The 24,426-nt window shown below is 32.6% G+C and overlaps 3 protein-coding genes across 6 annotated transcripts in view; 2 read left to right on the top strand and 1 right to left on the bottom strand.

The window, feature by feature from the left end:
• The first annotated feature begins 59 nt into the window (after positions 1–59).
• On the top strand, positions 60–19,817 carry LOC123009368 (phosphatidylinositol 4-kinase alpha). Of its 2 annotated transcripts, none has more exons than XM_044405625.1 (14): positions 60–388; positions 437–650; positions 696–1,508; positions 3,936–4,100; positions 6,178–6,429; positions 7,288–7,771; positions 10,926–12,261; positions 12,317–12,511; positions 13,959–14,356; positions 14,934–15,879; positions 15,931–16,242; positions 16,478–16,654; positions 18,669–18,845; positions 19,101–19,817. In XM_044405625.1, exons 1-14 carry the CDS (start codon positions 299–301, stop codon positions 19,731–19,733), a joined length of 6,192 nt encoding a protein of 2,063 aa, XP_044261560.1. In that variant the 5' UTR covers positions 60–298; the 3' UTR covers positions 19,734–19,817. The 2 variants fall into 2 exon arrangements, with proteins under 2 accessions (XP_044261560.1, XP_044261559.1); XM_044405624.1 differs by having other exon boundaries at positions 6,160–6,429.
• LOC123009370 (lactoylglutathione lyase) lies at positions 19,767–20,671 on the bottom strand. Its single transcript, XM_044405629.1, has 3 exons — positions 20,374–20,671; positions 20,101–20,330; positions 19,767–20,053 (listed from the first exon to the last, which is right to left on the bottom strand). The coding sequence occupies exons 1-3, from the start codon at positions 20,449–20,451 to the stop codon at positions 19,810–19,812; spliced, it is 552 nt and encodes a 183-aa protein (XP_044261564.1). The 5' UTR covers positions 20,452–20,671; the 3' UTR covers positions 19,767–19,809.
• The window catches only part of LOC123009369 (bromodomain-containing protein 7), a 6,663-nt gene continuing 2,667 nt past the window's right edge, over positions 20,431–24,426 (top strand). Inside the window, exons 1-3 of one of the 3 annotated variants that reach the window (XM_044405628.1) lie at positions 20,431–21,126; positions 21,190–21,434; positions 22,669–23,032. In XM_044405628.1, the coding sequence (XP_044261563.1) occupies positions 20,778–21,126; positions 21,190–21,434; positions 22,669–23,032 (958 nt within the window). In that variant the 5' untranslated portion in view covers positions 20,431–20,777. Of the gene's footprint in view, positions 21,127–21,168; positions 21,435–22,668; positions 23,033–24,426 lie in introns of all 3 variants that reach the window. The other 2 variants (XM_044405626.1, XM_044405627.1) reach the window with 2 other exon arrangements.

Below are 24,426 nucleotides of genomic sequence, written 5' to 3'. Positions count from 1 at the left end.
TATTTTTTCGGGATATCTGTGCCAGTGCTACCAATCACACAATTTTAATTTTTTTGATTACATAATTTGACGAGACGTCCAGTATCTCTAAAAAATTAACATAATCGTTGTTTCTTCACAAAAAACTCAAACTTTTACTACAATTATGTCAAATCTTCTATTTTCAAGTTTTTGCGCCCCTTTTGATAAAGTTTCAAGTTGTACAAGCTTAAAAAACTCGAAAAACTTAACAAGTTAAGTAATCGTCGCTACTTCCGGTTGACATAACAAATATTTTGACATTTGAGGTTAGGTTGTAATGGCTCGAGATGATAAGTTATTTTTCCACAAAACCGTTCAACATTTGGCCCGATCTCTAGCCTGCATTAAAAACACACCATGGGATAAGGTAATTTTTCACCCAATTGCATAAAATCGCGACTTTGACCCTTCCCAGGTGCAAACCTTGTACTCCTTGTGCCCCATTGAGACAAGCAACGGGACCATATCGCTAAACAGTCGGCAACAGGATGCCGTCATCGCCCTCGGGATCTACTTCCTGGAGTCGGGACTCCAACACAAGGACACAATTTTGCCCTATATTCTCAAACTGGCAAAATCCCTGGGCAAGGCCACTTGGTCGGAGGAAATCAAGCAGAATCCCAGCGATAGTAAGCCCCCATTTGGGTATTTTCCCATTTAAGTGTCTTTCTCAGGGATACCAACCGCTGAAAAGTTCAGTTTTTGTCTCCATACTCTCTTGTGTGACATCGCGGTGAAATGTGAGGAGTCTCGTGAGGAAATAATCGAGACACAAGTCGACTGTTTGGTGAAACTCACAAATAATATTCTGAAAACACGGGAAAATACCAATAGTGCTGTCAAACTTTTCCTTTGCAAAACCACAGTTCCGGTTTTAATTGGGTTGTCGCGGGCAATGGGGCGTTTTTGCAACACCGAGCCCCCTTTAATCTGCCGGTTGTTCCCCAAACCGGAGCCCCCTTTAACCACCATCACCGCCAACCACGACTACAAGCGAAGTTTTAGCAATTTCCGGTCAATTATACCGAGGAGTCTTTCCGGTAATTTGACCGGAACTGTGGAAGGCTACGACACGACTGATGTCGCTTTTAGTTCAGCTAGTCTCAAAAGGGGCTCACTTATCAGCCAAAATTTCGGTAATTACGACCCTGCGACTTACTTTTTCGCCAAATTCGGGTCCAGTTTCAATCAATTTCCACATTTGAGAGTCAATGATTCGAATGATAAGAAAGTACAAATTATTTTCCCCTTGCAACATTTACAAACGATTCTTTCGTTGGCGAAAAAATTGCTCACTAAAGAAATGTTGAGTTTTTTGGATGAGCAAAGTTTGGAGGTTTATACAACGGGGAAAATTGTCATTTTTCCCTATAAAACCTTCTCGGAGACGATTAATTTAGTCATGGTGACTTTGATGAGGGAGTTGTTGCAACCGCAGAAGAGTCTTCCGGTTGCGTTTACGAAAGATGTGCAAGAATTTGTTAAAGGTGAGTTGAAGAGAATTACGGATATCTAAAGACTAGGATACGAAACGATGTTCAAGTTTTAATTAAAAAAATGGCTGTATTTACATAACGGTGAGCAAAACGCAAATAAAAAAAATTAAGGCAGATAGAGCATTAAATTCTTCATAATAAGGTGAAAACTATATTTAAATTTTTTTTAAACATTTAGCAATTTCCGCCACGTCTCATATTTTTGAAAATGCTACGAATACGGTTAGAGATACAAGAAAAATGTAAAAAAGAAACTTGTAGAGAATAAAATTTCCAAGAAAAATGTCCGCGAGATAATACCTGTATCTTCAATGGTTTAGGTCCTAAAGGCGTTCAAAGACGCTCAAGCGACGAAATCGGGTCATTTTTACCGGTGGTCAAGAGACAAAAAATTAATTTAAACCTAAACGGTTGAAGATAGAAATATGGTGTCGCGGACTTTTTTGTAGGAAATTTAATTCTCTACAATTCTGTTTCCTACACTTTTTTTGTATCTTCAACCGTATTCGCAGCGTTTTCAAAAATATCGAAAACAGTATTAAAAATAAATTATAAACAATTATCAGTTTGCGTTKCYCCCAATATTTTTAAGAACGCTYCGAATATGGTTAAAGATACAAAAAAAGTGTAAYAYACAAAATTGTAGAYAATAAAATTTGCTACAAAAAAGTCCMCGACACCATATTTCTATCTTCAACGGTTTAGGTTTAAATTGCTTTAAAGTGTCCCCCCGGTACTCAATCACCAATAAAAATGAAACGAATCCGTCGCTTGAGCTTCTTTGAACGTCTTTGAGGCCTAAACCATTAAAGATAGAGGTATGGTCTCGCMGACTTTTTACTAGAAAATTTTATTTTCTACAACTTRCTTTCTTACATTTTTCTTGTATCTTTAACCGTATTCGCAGCATTTTGAAAAACATGAAACGGAGCACAGATTTTGAATTTTAAATAATTTTTTTCTCATATTCCTCGTGAAAAATTTAGTGGTGCGTTTTCTACAGCTAATTAAGAATATAAAGCTCAACATTTTTGCATTTTTTTCCAAGCAATTAGTAAACTGGTTGAATTTAAATGAATTAAAAACGATTTGAAACTGAGACGGTAAAACGCTCTAAGCGCCCTCATTTTTACTTTTTTTGGGTCCAAAAAATCAAGCAATTTTGTATCTCGTTTCGTCTTCTAGTATACAGGGTGTTCCGTTTTTATTGTTACAAATTTAAACAGGTGATAGGATATTCAATTCTAAGACAAAAGTTTCCTATAAACATGTATTGAAAAATGCTTGGTAAGGGAGCTACACCCCCTGAAAGGGGGCTAATAGGTTTTTAAACGAATTCAAACATCAAATGTCGAAATTTTTAATCAGGGGCGTCCGAAACTGGTGGGGTTTAGGGTAAAAAAATACCCTATCTATTTTGGCTCTAGTTTCTTTAGTTATGCATTGACCAAAATGGTGGTCACTTTGAACAACTCCTTTAGATTTAGGCAAATTTATTTAATTAATGTTTTTATTGTTACTGTAATGTAATGTTAATTAGTTGAGGTTGATTAAAAAATATGAATTTCTTGCTTTTATTATTCTGTAAATTCTGATTTATTCGAATGTTTTATTGGTGTGTAACATAAATTTTAAATTAATTTTATTCAAAAACACACAAGAGAGACTTTTCTGTGATAAACTATCGAACTTAAGATTTTGTTGCTGAAAGTACCGAGAAACTAAAGCCAAAATAAATAGGGTATTTTTTACCTTAAACTCCCCCAGTTTCGTACGCCCCTGATTAAAAATTTCGACATTTGATGTTTGAATTCGTTTAGGTGTATAAAGATTATCATCTGTACCAAATTTTGTAATTTTATCTTAAATGGTTTCTGAAATATCAGCAAAAACATATTAGCCTCCTTCCAGGGGGTGTAGCTCCCTTATCAAGCATTTTTCGATACATGTTTATAGGAAACTTTTGTCTTAGAATTGAATATCCTATCACCTGTTTAAATTTGTAACAATAAAAACGAAACATTCTGTATACAGTGCGATCAAAAAGTATTTCTATCAAGTAGGCGTCCTAGTTGAGGACGTATGTTGCATGACAGTTCGTATGTTATCTAGATGTCATAAAATTATTTTATAAAAATTAAAACATTGAGCTAATTAAATTGAATTATTCTATGAAACGTCTCAAAACAAACTAAAATAAGATTTTGTTGGTGTTTATTCATAAAAATCGTTCACCACGGTTTCCTGTCATAATTTACATAAAAATATTTTGACATTTCTCATTTGTCATTGTGACATTTTATTTTCCACAGACATACGTTTTAAATTTCTACGCCTGCTTGATAGACAGACTTTTTGATCGCACTGTAGTTCTCCGTAAAGAGAATCGAGTCTTGTGATTGGTTGATGTTGTTCCAGGGTTGTACTTAAATGGGCAGACTGAACTCCAGAGTCGGAATCACGATGCAAGTGAGAAAGAAGATCGAGAAAGTAATTTTGCTCTTGTTAATAAATTTAAAGTTAATGTGATGGCAAATGCCGCCTGTGTTGATCTACTAGTTTGGGCAATAGGGGACGAAACAGGTAAAAATCTTAAAGAAAAAATGGACAAAACTGCTTTTTACTTTTCTTAAATAATTTTTTCAATTCTTTTTTCCAGTCGATAATGAGTATAACTTGCCGACATTGATAGGGTTTTTAAACACGGTGTTAGGTGATAAGTCTTGTCCCTTTCGATTTTTTTTATTTGTTTTAACGCGTCTTGTGTGTGATTCAATGTTAATCTCCATTGGGACAACGAGACAGGTCCGGAGCTAAATGGGGCGCACAAAATTTTTAGTGGGGCTATTTATTTTTTACTATAAGTAGTGTTATTGAAAAGTTCCAAATTTCAATATAAAAAAACAAAAGTACCTACATTTTTATAGCCTAAATATTATTGAGTTGCAATATTGTTAATACAGGGTGAACCAAAAGTAACGTACAAAATTCATTTCTTTGTTAGTGGTCGTTTTTCAAATTTTTTTTTTGAACAGGTCGATTTTATTTTTTTAAATGCTATATTTTGACACTAGTGACATTTATAACGTCATTTTTTTTGAGTTGTGACGTCATTTTTAATTTTTTTAAATGGCTACTGACATTTTTGTTCACTGTTTTAAATAGCACACATTTTTATCTTTTTGGAAATAAGAAAAAAAAATTAAAAAATGAATTTAAAACTTAAAAAAATAAATTTAAAAAAAAATTTTCAATGTAAATTTTAGGCGAAATAAAACCTAAACACAAAAAAATAAAAACAAAAAACAATCACTTCTTATTATAAAACACAGCAAGAACAATAAAACTCTTTGCATAAAACTTTCTATAAGTTTTTTTATAATAATAATAATAATAATGATTTATTTATTATTTTTCAAGAAAATTTTAACTTTTATTCAAGCCATTAGTTTGTTGAAATGAAGTTTAGCAATTACTATTTGTACTTAACCCCCTTAACAAAAAAAAAAGAAATAATGAAACAAATAAACAGAAAAGTAAATAAATAAAAAATGGAAAAATTACCAAAAAATAAAATGAAAAATTGCATTAAAGTTTAACTAAAATTAAGAAAAACTACTTAAGAAGAAATACAGGAAATAAAGCAATAAGAAAATAATAAAAAGCAAAAGTAAAAAACTAGTGGTTTGAAAAATATATTTTATTTTAATTTTTTTGCGAAAATTATTCACTGAAAGTTTTTCTTTAAATAAATGAGAAGAATTGTATAACTGTATTGTAAGAAAGAGATCTTTTAAATATATTTGGTAATGACAGGTCAGCAATATTACAACCTGAAACTTGATAACTTTTTATTTTCTTCTTTTTTGATTTTTTTTTGCTTTATTTTTAGAGTTTTTTTAAGCTTACCAGAAAGACAACGAAGTGTAATATCTAAAACAGTAATAAAAATGTTGGTTGACATTAAAAAAATGATGTCATTACTAGAAAACGGGCGACGTCATAAATAATGTCAAAATGTAGCATTTAAAAAAATTAAATCGACTTGTTCCAAGAATATTTTTTTTAATGACTGGTAACAAAGATGAATTTGGGTCGGTCTGTATTATAATTTTATGCGTTATTATTTCTAAAGAAAGTTGTTAAAAGTATTCTATAAATCTTTTTAGAGACAATTTGTGCTATTTCCAATCAATTTGGCTCAATTTTAAGCCGGAAATCAACCTAAAACAAAGTTTTTCAACAAAATAAATGCTTAAAAACAGTTCTCTTCCAAAATAAAGCAATTTGAGCTATTTCCAACTCAATTTTGCACACTTCTACTACAGAAATCATTCTAAATCAAAGTATTTTATAAAAATATTTGCTTAAAATGCAATTTTAGTCCAAAACGAAACAATTTGATGGAATTTCAACAAAATAATGGCTTTATTAAGAGTTTTCTTCTAAAATAAAGCAATTTTCAATCTAATTTTGCTGAAATAAAGTTTTAAAGTAGGGCCCTTCCTAGCTACGGGCCTGCAACGAGAGTGGCTTCTGATTTCAATTTTCACCCAATTAGAACGCAAACTAGTCTTTAACTAATTTTCCCGCTCTACTAACCCCCTTTGTTCTTTTTTTTACTTTTCTACCCTTTTGAAAGAAATTGATTTTTTGACAGGTGCTGATAGTCTTTGTGGCCGTCTTACTGAAAAAATCAACTCAAACCACGGCTACAAGCTTGTCTTAGCCCACATGCCCCTTGTTATGGTTTGTCTTGAAGGTTTGGGTACTTTAGCCCAAAAATTCCCCAATATTGCCTCCACCTCCATTTATTGTCTTCGAGATTTCCTCATTACTCCCTCTCCCATCCTCTCCAAACTCCATCGACAAGCCAACGAAAAAGGAAACAAGGAGAATCTGAAAATTATGGGTAAACCGTATATACAGGGTGCGCCAGAACTCGCGCCCCAGAGAAAAATGTTTGTGGCTTTTATTGGCAAAATTTTTGTACATTTACTAAATAATTATACCAGGTGAATAAAAAAAAAACTAATTGATGAACGATAAAGTACTTTAAAGATGTGATGTTTTATCAAGAATCAAATTTTTCGAAATTTTTTTTTTGTTTTTGAGTTCTACAATAATTTTTATTTATATAGTAACCCATTATAAAACTATTTTTCTCATAAAGGTTATGATCCTTCATATTTAATTAAAAAAAAATAAATTGCAATTTTGAGTAAAAAAAATCGCATAAAACAAGACAAAATTTCTTTCTCAAAACACGATCTCATTTTTTATATTACGTTAATTTATATTAATTATTATTTTCTGAAGACAAATGATTAAAAAAAAAACGCTTGGTTCCATACTTTATATTCACCCTGTATACATGATTGGCAGTATCATTAAATAGACATACAGGGTGTTCCAATGAAAACGAGTCACTCCTAATATCTCAGAAACTAAATTTTTTTTGCAAAAACGCCGAAATAGGTCAATTTTGTTTTTGAGGGGGACACTTTTTGACGTAATTTTTAAAGCACCCCCAGTCACTCCCTAACCCCCACACACCCCAACTTTAAAAATTTAAATGGCACTACCCTACTTGTGGCACATCAAATGAAAGCTATTTTAACAAGCTTTTCGATACTTTTTACCAAAATTGAATCAGACCATCCATTCATGAGATACAGGGTGTTGTTTGTATATAATCTTTCTTGAAATTTTTCTCTGGGGTGCGAGTTCTGACACTTTGTTGCAATAATACCAACTGATTTGTTTTTAGCACACGTGAATGGTTTTAAACCCGAAACTGTCAAACCTCACAATTCCACCCAATCAGCATTTGAGAAATTGCGTGATGCCGCTATCGAGAATCTGTGTTATGCTTTAGAAGCGGCACATAGCACTGATGCTGATTGTGTGAGGGCGCTAGTGGCGTCTGTTTCAAATCGTTTGTTTCGCGCCGAAAAAAGTGACAGTGAATCAACACTCATTTCTACAAATATTGTTATAATGTTGGGTCACGTGGCCGTTTCAATGAAAGGTACCCCCAAGACAACTGATACGATTTTACAGTTTTTCCAACAGAGATTTTGTCGTGTTCCTTCTGCACTTGATACACTCATTGTTGATCAATTGGGTTGTATGATTATTGCACAATGTGAATCACATGTGTATGAAGTTGTTATGAAAATGTTTACGATGATTACGGTGGAGAGTAGCAATGCGGCTTATGGGAATCCCACCAATGAGAAGGCACAGTATAGGTGAGTGTCCTCAAGAAATTTCAGATTTTTTGCTTGGAAAATAAGCGAGATATTGGGGTGAGAAGTTTTGCACTACTAACTGCACTAGTTCGATTTATAAACACGAAAATATGTTGTTACTTGTGAAATATTCTGATTTTGTTTATTTACTTGCCAATTAGTGTTGCTACGTTTGTGGATAAAATAGTATACAGGGTGATTTTTGTAAGACCTACATTAGAAATTTTGTATGCGACCAAAATCGACCATTTTTAATTCAATTGAAATTATTTTCAAAATGAGGAACTATGAGAAATTGGCTCTAATTTTGAAATTTTAAATGGAAACTTCTCACTTTTTTACACTTTTGAATCCGCTCTCTTTGAGTACTTATCTGTCATAGTTTTTGACGTTTGTCAAAAAATGACTTATTCAAAAAAAATCACTGCTTTTTTTTCTTTTTTCGAGTATTTTTTACGTTTTCAACCAGAAATTTGATTATTTCGTCAATTTTTTTCAAAAAAATCGAAAAACCACAAAATTGGTAAAATAGTTTTGTTAAAAAAGTTTGTATTATGATATTTTCTCCAAGAAAAAATAATCGAAAACCACCAAATTGGTTAAAAATAGGTATTTTGCTTTTTACAAGACGTTACTAAACAGAGCCGAAAATTGAGAACTTATTTTTGTTTTTTTGAATGCTTTTTCAGCTAGAAAATTTTGTCGAAAACAAGCCACAAATTTGACAAAATAGCCCAAAAATGGCGTTTTTTGTCTTTTCCGAGTGGTTATGGGTGTTTTTCAGAGATAAAAACACAAAAACTTCGAAAATTTTTATTTAGACATGCTAAAAAAATTACCAAAAAAAATCGAAATTAATATTATTTTTAGCTTGTTTCGCTCGACTTCTTTTTCTTTCGTTTTTGAACCAGAGGCTAATTTATTTTGCAAAATCTTGTCCAAACACGCTTAAAAATCACAAAAACATTTGGTATTGTTGTTATTTTGTTTATTTCGGTCGATTTTTGAGCAAAATATGACTAAAACAAGCCGAGAATTTTTTTTTCGCTAAAACGAATCGAAAAATCAACAAAGTTGTTACATTAATTTTGCATTTTTGGGAGTTTTAGCAGGTTTTTCGGCTAGAAATGCAATTATTTCGCAAAATTTTATTAAAAACAAGCCAAAAAAACACAGAATTAGGCCGAAAATGATATATTTTTTCCCTTTTTGAATGTTCAAGCAGGTTTTTAAGCTGAAAACTCTGTTTTTTTTGCGAGAGTTTGCCAAAACGTGACAAAAATCACAAAATTGTTGTAAAAAAAAACACATTTTTTTATGATATTTTTCCCTAATTTTTAAGCTTATTGCTTGCTTATTTTGTCAAATTTTCTCGAAGAAAAAATAATAGAAAACCACCAAATTGGTTAAAAACAGTTCTATTTGTTTTTTTTACAAGATATTACTAAACAGAGCGGAAAATGACAACTTGTTTTTGTTTTTTTCGAATGCTTTTTCCGTTAGAAACACAATTATTTTGCACAATTTTGTTAAAAAGGGCGTTTTTTGTCTTTTTGAGAGACAAAATCAACGCAATTAATTTCAATTTGCTTTTTTTAAAGTTATAAAACCGAAATCGAACTCTTTTTATCATAAAAATCCCTAGAATTAGGGAAAAATTCTCTAATCGACAGTGTTGCCAGATCTGGTGAAATTTCACCAGATTTGGTGATTTTCATGTTAGTTTGGTGGTTTAGTGAAAACTTTTGCAAAAATTCTAATATCTGGTGATTTTTTGGAAATGAAAAAACTATTTTTCGAGTATTTTTCACGTTTTCAACTAGAATCTTGAAAATTTCGTCAAATTTTTTCAGAAAGTCGAAAAACCACCAAAATGATTAAAAATACTTCTGTTTGTTTTTTTTACAAGATTTTACTAGATAGGATCGAAAATGAAAATTTATTTTTGTCTTTTTCGAATACTTTTTCCGCTAGAAACACAATTATTTCGCAAAATTTCGCTAAAAACAAGCTAAAAATTTAACAAATTCAAGCAAAAACGGCGTTATTTTTATTCTTTAAGTACGTTTTTGAGACAAAAGCAAAGAAAATTCTAAAAATTTTGTTGAAACAGTCAAAAAAATTACAAAATTAAATTGAAATTGATAATATTTTTAGCTGATTTCGTTCGACTTATTTTTGCAAAATTTTCTCCAAACACGCTTAAAATCACAAAAATAATTGATATTGATGTTATTTTGTTTGTTTCAGTCGATTTTTGAACAAAATAAGACGAGAATATTTTTAGCACGTTTTTGTACTAAAATCTCAGATTTTTTGCGAGATTTCAACAAATTAACTCGAAAGTTACATTAATTCTACATTTTTTGGGAGTTTTAACACGTTTTTCAGCTAGAAACGCAATTATTTCGCAAAATTTTGTTAAAAACAAGCCAAAAAACACAGAATTAGACCGAAAGTGATAATTTTTTCCTTTTTCGAAGGTTCAAGCAGATTTTTAAGCTTTTTTTGCGAGAGTTTGCCGAAGAGAAGCGTGTCAAAATTACTAAATTGTTATAAAAAAGATTATATTATATTTTTACCTAACTTTTAGGCTCTAACTTGATTATTTCACACGCACAAAAATTACAAAAAGGATTAATATTGATGTCATTTTGTTTGCTTCACTCGATTTAGCTGATTTTTGAGCATAATTAAGACAAAAATAAACTGAGAAACCACAAAATTTGGCCGAAAATCTCAGATTTTTTGCTATATTCGCTAAAATAAACTAAAAAATCAAAAAATTAAGTCTAAAAGTATATTATTTTTGCACGTTTTAGCACGGCTTTCAGCTAGAAACGCAATTATTTCGCAAAAATTTTGTTGAAAACAAGCCGAAAAATCGCTGAATTAAGCCATATTTGCTTTTTTCAAGAGTTTAAGCAGATTTTTAAGCTAAAAACTGCCTTTTTTTCGCAAGATTTTGCCATACAAATCTGGCAACACTGGTTTGAAGAATCTTCTAAAGTAGCTCAACTGTCAAATAAACGCCTAAACCATCACTTTGACTCCTAATATACTATTTTAGTGAAAAAAAAAAGTGATAAAAGTGATTATTTTCAATTTATTTTTGTTTTTAATTTAAATCACATTTTTTTTTTATAATTTTTAGACACGTTTCGCATCCCGTAATCAATGCCCTCGCCAACATTGCAGCCAACATTCAAAGCGAGTCCCAAATGAACGAACTACTAGGCCGTCTCCTCGAACTCTTCGTCCAATTAGGACTCGAGGGTAAACGCGCAAGTGAGAAATCCCCTGGGGCTCTAAAAGCCTCAAGTTCGGCTGGTAATTTAGGCGTTTTAATCCCTGTAATTGCCGTTTTATTACGCCGTCTTCCCCCTATAAAAAATCCCAAACCAAGGATACATAAATTATTTCGGGATTTTTGGTTATATTGCGTCATTATGGGATTCACAGCCTCCGATTCGGGATTATGGCCGAAGGAATGGTACGAAGGAGTGAAAGAAATCGCTGTTAAAAGTCCCGCTTTAGTATCACCGACTTCAAGTAGGTCAGAAATGCGCGAATTACAATACACTAGTGCGGTAAGAAATGACAGTGTGTCAATTACCGAACTACAAGAATTGAAAAATCAAATTTTGGAGTTGTTAAAACAACCAGCAGATGTCACAGCTTACGTAAATCGCTTAACATTTGCCCAATGCACATTTTTATTGAGTGTTTATTGGGTGGAAATTCTCAGAATTCAAAATTCACCCGAACCGAGTCTAGTCCCGATTATTACCGAATATTTATCCGATTCGGCATTGCAAAAAGACAAATCGGGGATGTGGGTTTGTGTCTCGGCTGTTGGTGAACGTGTCTTTGAGAAATTCCTCGAAGTGATGAAAAATAAGCCGAAAGATGAGGCGAGAGAGGCGGAGCTTGAAGGCCACGCCCAGTTTCTTCTCGTACATTTCAACGACCCCCACAAACAGATACGGAGAGTGTCCGATAAGTTTCTAGTGAGTCTTTTTGATCGATTTCCTCATTTGTTGTGGAGTAGAAAAGTGTTGTGGACAATGCTTGATATAATGCAAGTTTTGTCAACTTCGTTGCATTTGGATCCGAATCAGGAAACGCCCACTTTGCGAATCCCACGAACGGGATATTCCATACAATTGATGGATACGTTGGAGGCACGTGAGACTATAGTTAAGCATTTTGCGGCGAATTCGGAACGACTTATCAAAGAAGCCTTGAAATGGGCACCACAATGGACACGGTCACATATCCAAGAGTATATAACTCAAGTTCAGGGGGCGGGGCAATGGCAACACTCCGGTTTGTCATTGGCTCTTGAAACTATCCTACAATTTGGACCTTTAAACATGTCAAGTGCACCGATGAGTGTCTCAACATTGGAAAAAAGGCCAAAATGTGTTAAAAGTGATTCGTCGAAATTGATGGTTTCAACGTCACTGAGGTGTAAATACATTGGAGAGGTATTTGAATTAATTGAAATAATGTCAATTTAAATAAAAAATAATAAAAATTCAGGTTATTGGATTATCGGCCGTTTATGGTGTTGAAGGTAAAGAGAAATTAATTGAGTTTATAATGAAAAGGGTGTGGACGGCGTGTCAGGAAAGGTCCGATTCTGAACATCGAGATGCCTTATGGCAAGCCACAGCACTCTTAATTTCCACGAATGAGTTTCACCGAAATTTGTTGCATTGTATTGCATGGTCGCAGGTGAGGTGATTTGCCGCCTATTCGAGATGAAATATGAACTATATTTTTAGTCGTCTATGGATTTTCCATAATTAACCTCAAATATTATTGACAGCTGTCATTGTTGACAGAACTATTTGGTTTAAAAAGAGTAAAGCGGCACATGTAAAGAAATTCCATAAGCGACTAGATGAAATGCGTTGCATTTTTGTACACCCGAGGAAAAAATATTCACCAGTTTTTTTTGTAAATTACTCCAATATAACGTATACATTAAATTGTGGTTATAATAAACAAGCTTGCTCAAATTATCAAATTACAAATACATAAATTTATTTAAGAAATGTATTTTGCAAGTATACAGTATGTTCCCGGATTAAGTTTACAAGAGGAAAAAAATGTTTGCCTTTACTTATTTTTTTTGACTTCACTTTTAAGGTTTTTTATCTACAGCTTTCAAAAATCAAAATTGTACATTAATAAATTTGAATTTTGCCAATTTCTATCAAGTTATTTCTTTTATAATCAAAATTCTGATTTTAATAATACGTTTTATAATCGCCAGTCAAAAGGAAACAGATTTTTACCTTTGATTTTACGGCCAAACTGCAAAGGAAATACTTTTTTTTTCTATAGCAGATGTTAAACTATTTCTTTATGCGAGTAGATAAAGTAACACTTTAACAGCAAGGGTTGTTTTAGAAACGAGCTGAAAGGAGCAAATCTGTAATTAACATTATTCTGACTCAAGTGGAAAAAAAAGTTGTTTTTTTTCTTACTTTCTTTACTTTTCAGGTGCATGTTTTCGTCAAAAAAACGTCTTATTTTTAAAACTAAGCAAAATTGACCACTTCATAAAAATCTACATCCAAAAACACTAAGAAACATATGGTGTTTCATTTAAAAAAACATAAGTTTTTATTGTAACTTATGTTTGAGACACGCTGTATAGTTGAAAATAATATTTTAGGCGATGAACTTGATTAGTATCTATCAATGTCAATATTTTTTTTTAATTTCACTGTATTTAAGAAAATTCTTGTCTTTGTGATGAAATAGTATATTACATAACGAGCACGGAAAGTGATAAATAACGCACAAGCGGGAAAGTTGCGCACGAGGCGTTAGCCGAGTGCGAGTGCGTTGGACATTTTCCTGCAAGTTTTGTACACTATTTTTCCTACGACCATAAATATTTTTTTCTTACTAACATATTTTTTTTCATAACGATTTATTTTTTATAATGGATACAAAAAAAATACAAAACATTCGAGTGTGAATTGTGCTTTAGATTTCTAACACACAGTGCGAAAACAAATCGCACATGTTTTCGACCTCGTACGATATTGCCAATTGTCGCCCGTATGTAATTGTGCGTTATGATCTAGTTTCGTATATGGTCGTAGGAAAAATTTATTTTCATAAAAATGCGTTGAAAATTTCAACAGAGCGGCAAATTTCTCTCCAGGTTGAGCTTTTCACCGTCGAGGCAATGCGAACAGCTGTCGAATGTTGGCAATGGTTGATCACATCGCGACCGGAAGTCGAGCTTCGTTTCCTCCAGGAAATGGTATCGGCTTGGAATTGCACCGTCCAGAAACGCATGGGTCTTTTTGCGACCACTGAACCCATGACAAGTCCATTAGCGGCATACGAAGGTGCCCGATTAGAGCCGAACCCACCTTTCGTTAAACCACATGGTATTTGGGTACAATTCATCTGCGAATTGATCGACAACGTCAAGTATAGTAGTTATGAAAAAGTTGAAATGTTGGCAAGCTTGATACATCGATCATTGGCGATGTGTGTGGGGGCGGATCCCCCGTGTCAATCACGATCAGTCTCCGCAGTAGGGGTCAGATTTAAGTAAGTAGAGATGTGTCAACAAGAAATTACCACCTAGGAAAATTACGTTTTTCATGTTGTTTGTAACTAGAATTTTCAGAACTAATTTTGAATGTCTAGGGTTGGTAACACCTTGATGTTGACGATTGACGTTTTCTGTCAACTATCAATTGAGTTATCTATACAAGCTGACAGGTGTCTTAACCTAAATTTTTGACACTAGTTACGATATCTTTTGTTTATCACTAAATCCTAGGGAGTAATTTCTTGTTGATATGATAATATACTCGTTTTCATATTACTGTGCATCGAAGTAGCTGTTGAAAGGGATCATTTTAGGGTGGCAACCATGCAAAAATTCAAACAATTCTAACCTCAATTCTCCCTAAAAATTGCTACCCCAGGTAGCAAAAAATAATTAAAATTAAATTACTGATGTGACTAAATTTATTCTCAATGACATTAATGACATTTTTTGTGTGAATTGGCCTTTAAATTAAAGATGCATTTAGACTTCGACAACCTACTTGATCCACATTAATATAAAAAAGAGTATGTGTCATTATCTGTCATTTAATGTCATTTTTTTTTCTTCAAGACTTTTGACATGTGGCTTGTCATTACTACAAGGGGACATTTTACCGAAAAGTCTCGCTAAAAATGTACTCCGAGAACGGATTTATTGCAGTTGTTTGGATTATTTCTGTAAACCGGTCACGTGTCCATCTCAAACGTCAACTGAATTACGCGAAGATATCACTACACTTATCAGATTTTGGCAAACTTTACACTCTGATAAGAAATATTTGAAAGCTAGTGATGTTGGTGATTTAGATCTTGGACAAAATACACCACTAATGGTTGAGAATAACGAATTAACGAAACCTAACGATTTTAATCGACCAACTTCGGGTTGGATAAACACAGTACCACTCTCGAGCAGTACTGCCACCTTAAGTAAACGTTCAGCAAAATCAAAACGTGTCCCAATGGCCGATAATTTCGTCAAATGTTATCTCAAAAAAAGAAATTTGATTATGGATTTACTAACAGTCGAAATTGAATTTTTAATTGTTTGGCTTAATCCAACTTCACGACAAGAACAACAAATTCCCGGTGAGGAGAATATAGCCTCATGGAGGGCTAAAACAATAACAGAGAAACAATGGCAAGACTATACGAGACTAGCATGGGATATTTCACCAGTTTTGGCCACTTACTTGCCCACCAGATTCAAAACAAATGAAGCTATAATGAGCGAAATTCGACATCAAGTACAACAAAATCCAGTTTGTGTGTCACACGTACCTGAAGCGTTACAATATTTGGCCACTACTAACGCCATCTTGAGCGATAGTACGAAACTAGTGCATATGTTGATTTGGGCTCGGGTCTCCCCTATCAATGCTTTGGCCTATTTCAGTCGACAATTCCCCCCACATCCTACAACAGCACAGTATGCTGTGAAAGTTTTAAGTTCGTATCCGGCCGATGCTGTTTTGTTTTATATACCACAATTGGTACAAGCACTACGACATGATACGGTTTGGGGATTTTAATTTTAAACGATTGGTAACACAATTCATTGGTTTCAGATGGGTTATGTCACTGAATTTATTAAATATATAGCGAAAAAATCACAAATTGTCGCACATCAACTCATTTGGAATATGAAAACTAATATGTATTTGGATGAGGATATGCAACACAAGGATGTTGTTTTATTTGACGTTTTAGACGCGTTGTGTAATAGTATTTTGGCCGAGTTGTCAGGACCAGCGAAACAATTTTATGAGAGAGAATTTGATTTCTTTGATAAGATTACTAGTATTTCGGGTGAGATACGGCCTTATCCGAAGGGGCCCGAACGTAGAAGGGCGTGTCTCGAAGCGTTGAGAAAAATTAAAGTAAGGTTATGGTCGATAACAAGAAATTACTCCCTAGGATCTAGGGATATTCGTCATAAATTTGGTTAGGTTGGTTTTTAGTGACAATTGTAACCAGTGTCAAAATATTTGACAGTATGTTGACAGAAAACTTGTGAAAATTTTAGTTCCAAACAACAATTTTCCTAGGTGGTAATTTCTTGTTGACAACTCTGTGGACACCAGTGGCGTCCCCGAATTACATACAAGTTTTCAGGTGCAACCCGGTTGTTATTTGCCCAGTAATCCTGAGGCTATGGTGGTCGATATTGACTACAACAGTGGCGTACCGATGCAAAGTGCTGCCAAAGCCCCCTACTTGGCCCGTTTCAAAGTTTGTCGATGTGGAATAAACGAACTTGAGAATATCGCAATGGCTGTGTCTGTCAATGAGGTATGTCAAAAACGAAACCAATTCAGTGTTGCCAATTTTTTGTAATCCCTAGATTTAGTTGTTAAAAATCTCTAGGTATTGCCAAATCCATTTAAATTTTAGATGTTTCAAAAAAAGTTTATTTAAACAAATAATATAACAAATGAAACATAACTTTCTCAATTAATGTAAAATATATTCTGAACAAACTAAATACATATTATTAATTATATATAATAATAAAAATTACATACAATAATAATTCGTAATAATATAAAAACTAAGAATATACCAGGTGAATAAAAAGTATGGAACCAATCGTTTTTCGCTTAAACTATTTATTTTTTTTGAAAAACTAATTGATGAATGATAAAGTGCTATAAAAATGTGACCATTTATCAAGAATAAAATTTTTCGAAATTTTCTTTTGTTTTTGAGTTCTACAAAAAAATTTTTTTTCAAATGGCAACTCACTATAAAACCATTTTTCTCATGAAAGTTATGATATAAGGATTACAACTATCTACTTTATGGTTAATTTTTTCAAATTTTTTATTTACATAAATTGCAATTTTGCCAAAAAAAATCGCATAATTCAAAATCAAAAAAAAATATCGTACTCAAAATACTATCACATTTTTTTATATTACTTTAATTTATATAAATTATTATTTTTTGGAGGCAAATGATTAAAAAAAAACGCTTGGTTCCATACTTTATATTCATGTATCATAAAACTACATAAAAAAATATATTTCGTTGTTAATTTTTTTTAACAATGAATCGATTTCGAAATTAAAACAACTGTTATCTTTTAGCAACATTTTTGTTTGCAGAAAACCACCTAATGTTTCCACTTTGAGTTGATTTAGAATTTTGGTTTTATTTAAATTAATTGTAGAAAAATTTTTTTCTTACGTTTCCTTTTGGTTTGCTTCAATGCTACAGAAGAATATTCTTCGATGCCTTTGGAAGATGATGGTTTTGATGCCATTTCAACAGTTTAAAAAGAAAAAAAGGAGTAAAAAGTTACAAACATATTAATAAAAACAGTACAATTTATTTTCGAATTTTTTAAAAAAGTTTAAAAATTAAAAATATAATAAAACTGTAATTAACACACTCCAATTTACATAAATGCACAAAACTTTTAACAATTTTTTGTACATATTAGGTATTTTAAACCGTACTTGCAAAAAAAAAAATATAGAAAATTGAGTGTAAAAATGCTCAAAGGTATACAGGGTGCGCCAGAACTCGCACCCCAGAGAAAAATACCTTATAAGATAAAATACTAGGAACATGGAAAAAAAATTTAATTTTTTAAATAAAACATTTTTTTAAAAAATTTGACATTTATTTTTTGACATTTGACATTTTTTTATATCTATTAGATAAAGTAACACTTCTTGTATATCTTGTATATGTTTTTTTACAATTATTTAGTAAAGAAACATAAAAAATGACAATAAAAGCCACAAATAACCTTAAAATAAGTTACAATTTATGATACAGCTTCCTTGTTTCCTCTTCTAATAGTCTGTAGCAAAAAAACTTAAAAAATTATTTTTCCAACAGAAATAAATAGAATTAAAGAGGAAAATTCAAACTCTTATAATTTTGAAATTTTAATAGGTAGAATTTTTTTAACATTTCTTCCATGCTCTTGGTATCTCACCTTACATTTTTTTTCTTTGGGGCGCGAGTTCTGGCGCACCCTATATTTATAACCTGGAGATATGACGTGGTTAGGGGATATACTTACTTTTGTATGTCATGCTGCTACAATTTTTTTAAGTTTTTTTTACATTTCAATGTAAATTATTAAAAAAAATTAAACTTGAAACGTCGAACACAAAAACAAACACAAAGCGTCTCCCGAAAGATTCTAAAAAAAATCCCTAGATTTTGTGTAAAAAAAAAACTGAAAAAATTCTTTTGACAGTTTAAAAATCCCTAGATTCGGGTAAAATTCTTAGACCTGCTGGCAACCCTGAACCAATTATTATTCTAGAGTTTTTTTTTTCTCCCCCAGAACCATGAACAGAATTTTGGACCGGAAATGTGGCAAGCGGCCATTTTTAAAGTCGGCGATGACGTCAGACAAGATATGTTGGCGCTACAAGTGATTGGAATATTTAAGAATATTTTTCAAACAGTCGGTTTGGATTTGTATTTGTTTCCATATCGGGTGGTAGCGACAGCTCCTGGGGTATTTTATTATCGTATCAACAAGAAATTACTCCCTAGGATTTAGGGATATTCGTGCCATAAATTTAGTTAGGTTGGTTTGTGGTGACAAACAAAAAATATCGTAGTGTCAAAAATTTAGGCATTCAAAATTACTTCTGAAAATTCTAGTTACAAAAACCATGAAAAAAGTAATTTTCCTAAAAATTCAAATCCTAGGTGGTAATTTCTTGTTGACGTGTTTTTTTGTTTTCACTTTTATCAATTGTTTTTTCAGTGTGGAGTGATTGAATGTGTACCAAATGCAAAGTCACGTGACCAATTAGGACGCCAAACTGACATTGGATTGTATGAATATTTTTTGAAAAAATACGGGGAGGAAAGTTCAAAGGAGTTTCAAAATGCCCGCCGAAATTTCATCATATCAATGGCCGCTTACAGTGTTGTCGGTTTTCTCCTACAAATCAAAGATCGTCATAATGGCAATATTATGTTGGACACCGATGGTCATATTATCCATATTGATTTTGGTTTTATGTTTGAGTCGTCTCCAGGGGGTAATTTGGGCTTCGAGCCCGATATTAAGCTCACAGATGAGATGGTTATGATTATGGGGGGCAAAATGGAGGCAGCCCCATTTAAATGGTTCTCGGATTTGTGTGTCCAGGCTTATTTGGCTGTTAGGCCCCATCAGGAGGCTATAATTTCGTTGGTTTCTCTCATGTTAGATACAGGGTTGCCTTGTTTTCGGGGACAGACGATTAAATTGTTAAGGGGGCGCTTCCATCCAGGGGCTACCGATAAAGAAGCCGCCACTTATATGCTACAGATTATACGTAATAGTTTCTTGAATTTCAGAACAAGAACATATGATATGATTCAATATTATCAAAATCAGATTCCTTATTAAGTGGGAGTAGTGGTTTTAGGAATTTTTCTGTGATCAGTGTTAATATTTATTGGTGATTATAGTAATATATAACATATTAGAGTTTTTGGGCCATTTTTTTGTTAAAAATTTCAATCCAATAACCGTCAGGGTCGGTAATAAACGCAATGTCTTTCATTTTACCGTCTTGGGGCTTTTTTACGAAATTAACCCCCAGTTTTTCAAACCTTTCACACGCTTTGGTTACATCAGGAACCATAATACCAATATGACCAAATCCACGAGGATCACAATTCCCATTATGGTATTTACACTCAGGGTCGTTCTCAGAGCCCCAATTACTTGAAAATCACAAAATTAAATTCGAATTTACTACCACCATACTTACTGAGTCAATTCGATCGTTGCTTTTCGTGAAAACGCCCATTCACCCCTTTCTGGAGTCCCCAATTCGCCCCTTATATCCCGAGAATCCTCATAACCCATAAAATAGAGCGAAAATTTCATACTCGGAAAATCATATTTTTGCAATAGACGCATTCCAAGGACTTCGGTGTAAAAAGGGATGCTTACTTTGGGGTCTTTGATACGGTACATTGTTTGTTGGAAGAGAAAATCCTGGAAAATTTCGATGAAAATATTTGAGGTTAGGGTGACTCACTTGCGTCTCCGGGGACGGATCTTTGCACAGTTTTACAGCCTCGGCGTGAGAAATGGGGGGCTGTGCTGTATCACCCATTTTTAACGTTTTAAAAACAAGTTTTAGAACGAAAAAAAATTGAGGTTAGTAGAAATGTCACGGGATTTCGTGATAATGCGAAGTTCGGTAATTACGAAAATAATTAAAACCCTTAATTAGACAAGATTGAATGTTTGAGGCTATTAGAATTGGATTTTGGAGCGTGCAATTTTTTACCACGAATGAATAATTGAATTAATCAACAATTTAGATAGATATTTAATCTAGTTTAGGTTGGTAGTGCCAAGTGTCAACAAAACAAGCCCCGACTTAACCTCACTTTCCTCCCTTTTGTTTTCGTATTTTCAAGTGTTTGGGGCCTTAAAATGGCATCACCGATGTTTTCTTCAAGTTCCAAAAAGCACAAGAAACACAAATCGGAGCGTAAGGAGCGCCCCGAGACTTTCACTGAAAAGCCCCCGGGGCTGAAACTGATCCTGAAAGTGGGCAATCAAGCGACTCCTGAACACACTACCGACTATTACAATTTGAATTCGTACAGTATTCAAGACCAAATCATCGACCAGAACGACCCATGCATGACCATGGGGCGCAGCCACCATAAAAAGAGCAAAAAAAAGAAGAAGAAAAAAGACAAGAGTAAAGACAGGGACCGGAAACACCGCCACCACCACAAGGAGAAGAAACGGAAACGTGAAGAAATGGATTATGACGGTTGGTGTTGTTAAATGTTGTGGTGTCTTTAAATTGGTTTAGAGGAAAATCGGGATTTTTCAGGAGGTAGTCCGAGTTTGCATCGGGAGCCCCGGACATGTGTCCTGAGACAGAGACAGGAACGGACTCCGGTACAAAGAATGCTAGATCAATTATTGGGGCTTTTGGAGAAGAAGGACCCCCAGCAGTTTTTCGCATGGCCAGTGACTGATAACATCGCCCCCGGGTACTCCTCTATAATCACACAACCTATGGATTTCAGTACTATGAGGCAAAAAATCGAGGATAATCAATACGACAATCTACAAGTATGAGTCACTAAAATTTAAAAAAAAATGAACCAAATTTTGATTTTCTTATGCAAAATTTTTCAAGGATTTCAAATATGTAATTGGTTTTTTCTTGTCACTAGTGGTTTTCGAGATATCGGCCAAAATTTGTCTTTTTTTAAAACTTTTCAAGGTCACAGAAGTTAACAAATTGGACCAAAAGTAAACTTCTCTTATGCAATTTTACTCAACAATTTTGGATATGTAATCAGTTTTTCTTTATCATTAATATTTTTCAAGATATCAGCGAAAGTTTGGCTTTTTTTAAATTGTCAAATCGTTTTTTCTCAAATTTTTCAGGGTCATGAAATTAACAAATTTAACCGCAATTAAGAGAAATTGTCCCAGAATTCTAAATATCTAAGCACTGTTTTTTTATTGTCAATAATTTTCGAGATATCAGCAACAATTCAGCAAATTTTTTCTTAAAATTTAAATAAAAAAAATATATTTTTTCAAGATCACCGAAAACAACAAATTGGAACAAAAGTAGGTTTTTCTTATGCAAATTTGACCAGGGATTCCGAAAATGTTATCAGTTTTGTCTTATCCAAAACAATTTTCGAGAAATCGACTAAAGATTGTCAATTTTTGTCCAAACCGTTTTTTTTGTCAAGTATTCAAATTAGAATTTCTCAGGATCACATAAATTAAAATATTGAAACGAAACAAGATTTTTATTTAAGCAAAATTGGCCAAAAAATCTGAAAATATAATTGGTTTTTACCCATCTTTGATAGTTTCTGAGATATTAACCAGAATTGAGCAACATTTTGTAAAAAATTGTTTTTAGTCAAGTATTTTTCTGATGGAAATTTGTATAACAATTTTAAATATGTAATCAGTTTTTACCCCAGATAAATAGTTTCCGAGTTACCGGCAAAAATATTTTTTTTTGAATTGATTTAATCGTTTCTAATCAATTAATTTCTCAAGGTCACAAAAATCAACAAATGAGACCTTAGGTTAAGTTTTCTTACATAAAATTGTCCAAGGATTTCGCTGGTGTAATTAGTTTTTACTTAGCTTTTACAGTTTTCTAGATATCGGCCAAAATTTGTAATTTTTTTCTGCAATCTATTAGTCAAGTGCCAGAATTATGTTTTTTTGAGGTCACTGAAACCTCAAATAAACTTTTTTCCAAGAATTGTTCAAGAATTTTAAATACGTAATCGATTTTTCAATTCATTCAAAACCTGAAAAATTGTTTCAGGATTTCAACGCCGACTTCAAGCTCATGTGTACAAACGCAATGAAATATAATCATGTCGATACGATTTATTACAAAGCTAGTAAAAAATTACTTCATGCTGGTTCGAAAATGATGCAACCGGAAAAATTGGGTTGGATTTTAAATTTGATCCCGGAATTGAGCAATGAAGACATGGGATTTGAGATAACCCCCGAATTGAGACAGAATAAAGGGGGACATGAGGACCATTATGACAGTGATCACGTAATTGAGGGTAAAAAACGAATGCCAACTTCGAAATTTGAAGCTATTCAGGATGACCTCACACCGGAGGAAATCCTCACAAAGTCACAAATTGCAGCGAGAGAAGCTAGAGTCAAATTAAGTGAGTTGTGTTTTTTTTTGACAGGTCGTGACAACTTGACAAATTTTATATCATTTTGTTCGTCTCAGTGAGACAAAACAAATGCACTAAAAAAATTTCAAAAGTCCACACACTTTGAACTAAATATTTTTTTTCTAATTTAAATAAATTTAAAATACTTTAACTTTAAAAAATCATTACTCAATAACTATTATGCCAATTTCCTTCAACTAAAGACTATTCTAAAGGGATAGCCTTGCTCTTTAGAATGATATAAAATTTGAAATTAAATATTGACAAACAAAATTCGAAGTAAATCGAAGTAATCTAAGAAAAACTCTACGAGTAAATTTTTTTTCTTTGTCACCATCGTGTAGAGCATCTTTTTATTAGTGAGAATCCAAATTTTTAAAATAATATACCGAGTAGTTTTCAAGATATGATTTTTTGAAGTTAAGGTTTGCCAATCAAGGGGAGAAATGCATGTTAATCTTACTTAAAATTGCATTTTTATAAAAGTATTTGTTTTAAGACTCTTCTTTTGCTTAAAAATGATCAATTGCACTTTTTTTTCTAATTAGAATAAACAAAAACTGTTTCTTTACTTCAAACAAACAAAGAGTATCTGTGTACTAATTAAAGCAAATAAAGTGTTTTTTGTTGTAAAAATGACCACTGTGCAAAAAGGATCTGTTTTTAAGTCTTTTTCTTTTTTTAACTTTTTCTTTTATTCCGATTTTTGTCTCCTTTCTTTGTTTTTCCTCAAAATCATTAAATCATTTCTCTCTGTTTCACTTTCTTGCTTCCTGTTTTTATTTCTTTGTTCCGTCTCAGAAATTATATCTTTTTTTCACGCTTTTCTCCACGTTTATCGATTTTGCGCTCTTTCTGTCTCTTTTTAGGTCAGTCTTATTTTCCAATGTTTTTTTTTTCTTGTCTTTTTTTAAGTTTTTGTTTATTACTTTTTTTACTTTTAAAAGTTTTAATTTAGAAGAAAATAAAATAAAATTTAATAAAATCAATAGCAATGTTATAGTTTATTTCATCGCAAGTCTACAAAAAGAACCAAGAAACAGTAAAAACTATAAAAATAAACGACATCACCACCAAAAAAGTGAAACACTTATTTGTATAAAATTCAAAATCGAACAAAGTATGTCTTTTCTTTCCTTTTTTTCTGTATTTCTTTTATCTTTTATTCTGTTTGTTTCATCCTTTCCTTCCCTTTACGTAAAACTTCTTTTCTCTTTACATCTGTCCGATTTTTATTTTTTCTACTTTTCTTTTACTGTTTTGCCTTTTGTTTTTATTTCTTTTCCCTTCTCAATAACTACAGTTTCACTTTTACACTGTATACTTTGAACATCTTTCTATCTATTTTTAAGTCTTTTTCTTCTTTTAACTTTTTCTGCATC

This window comes from Tribolium madens, unplaced genomic scaffold, assembly GCF_015345945.1.
Source record: "Tribolium madens isolate multiple individuals breed KSU strain unplaced genomic scaffold, Tmad_KSU_1.1 Scaffold_71;HRSCAF=194;Tcas5.2_LG6, whole genome shotgun sequence".
NCBI classification, from domain to species: Eukaryota; Metazoa; Arthropoda; class Insecta; order Coleoptera; family Tenebrionidae; genus Tribolium; species Tribolium madens.
Note: the sequence above shows the minus strand (reverse complement) of the source record. Positions and strands in the feature narration are given on the sequence as shown.

What these genes read in the sequence shown, in the direction of transcription:
- LOC123009368 (XM_044405624.1), top strand. Translation starts at nt 299, where the DNA reads ATGGCTCGAGATGATAAGTTATTTTTCCACAAAACCGTTCAACATTTG. An exon ending in GGCAATAGGGGACGAAACAG is followed by an intron (nt 4,101 to 6,159) that starts GTAAAAATCTTA and finishes CCCTTTTGAAAG; the next exon opens with AAATTGATTTTTTGACAGGT. An exon ending in TGGTAGCGACAGCTCCTGGG is followed by an intron (nt 18,846 to 19,100) that starts GTATTTTATTAT and finishes TTGTTTTTTCAG; the next exon opens with TGTGGAGTGATTGAATGTGT.
- LOC123009370 (XM_044405629.1), bottom strand. Translation starts at nt 20,451, where the DNA reads ATGGGTGATACAGCACAGCCCCCCATTTCTCACGCCGAGGCTGTAAAA. An exon ending in ATCCGTCCCCGGAGACGCAA is followed by an intron (nt 20,331 to 20,373) that starts GTGAGTCACCCT and finishes GAAATTTTCCAG; the next exon opens with GATTTTCTCTTCCAACAAAC. An exon ending in GCAACGATCGAATTGACTCA is followed by an intron (nt 20,054 to 20,100) that starts GTAAGTATGGTG and finishes GTGATTTTCAAG; the next exon opens with TAATTGGGGCTCTGAGAACG.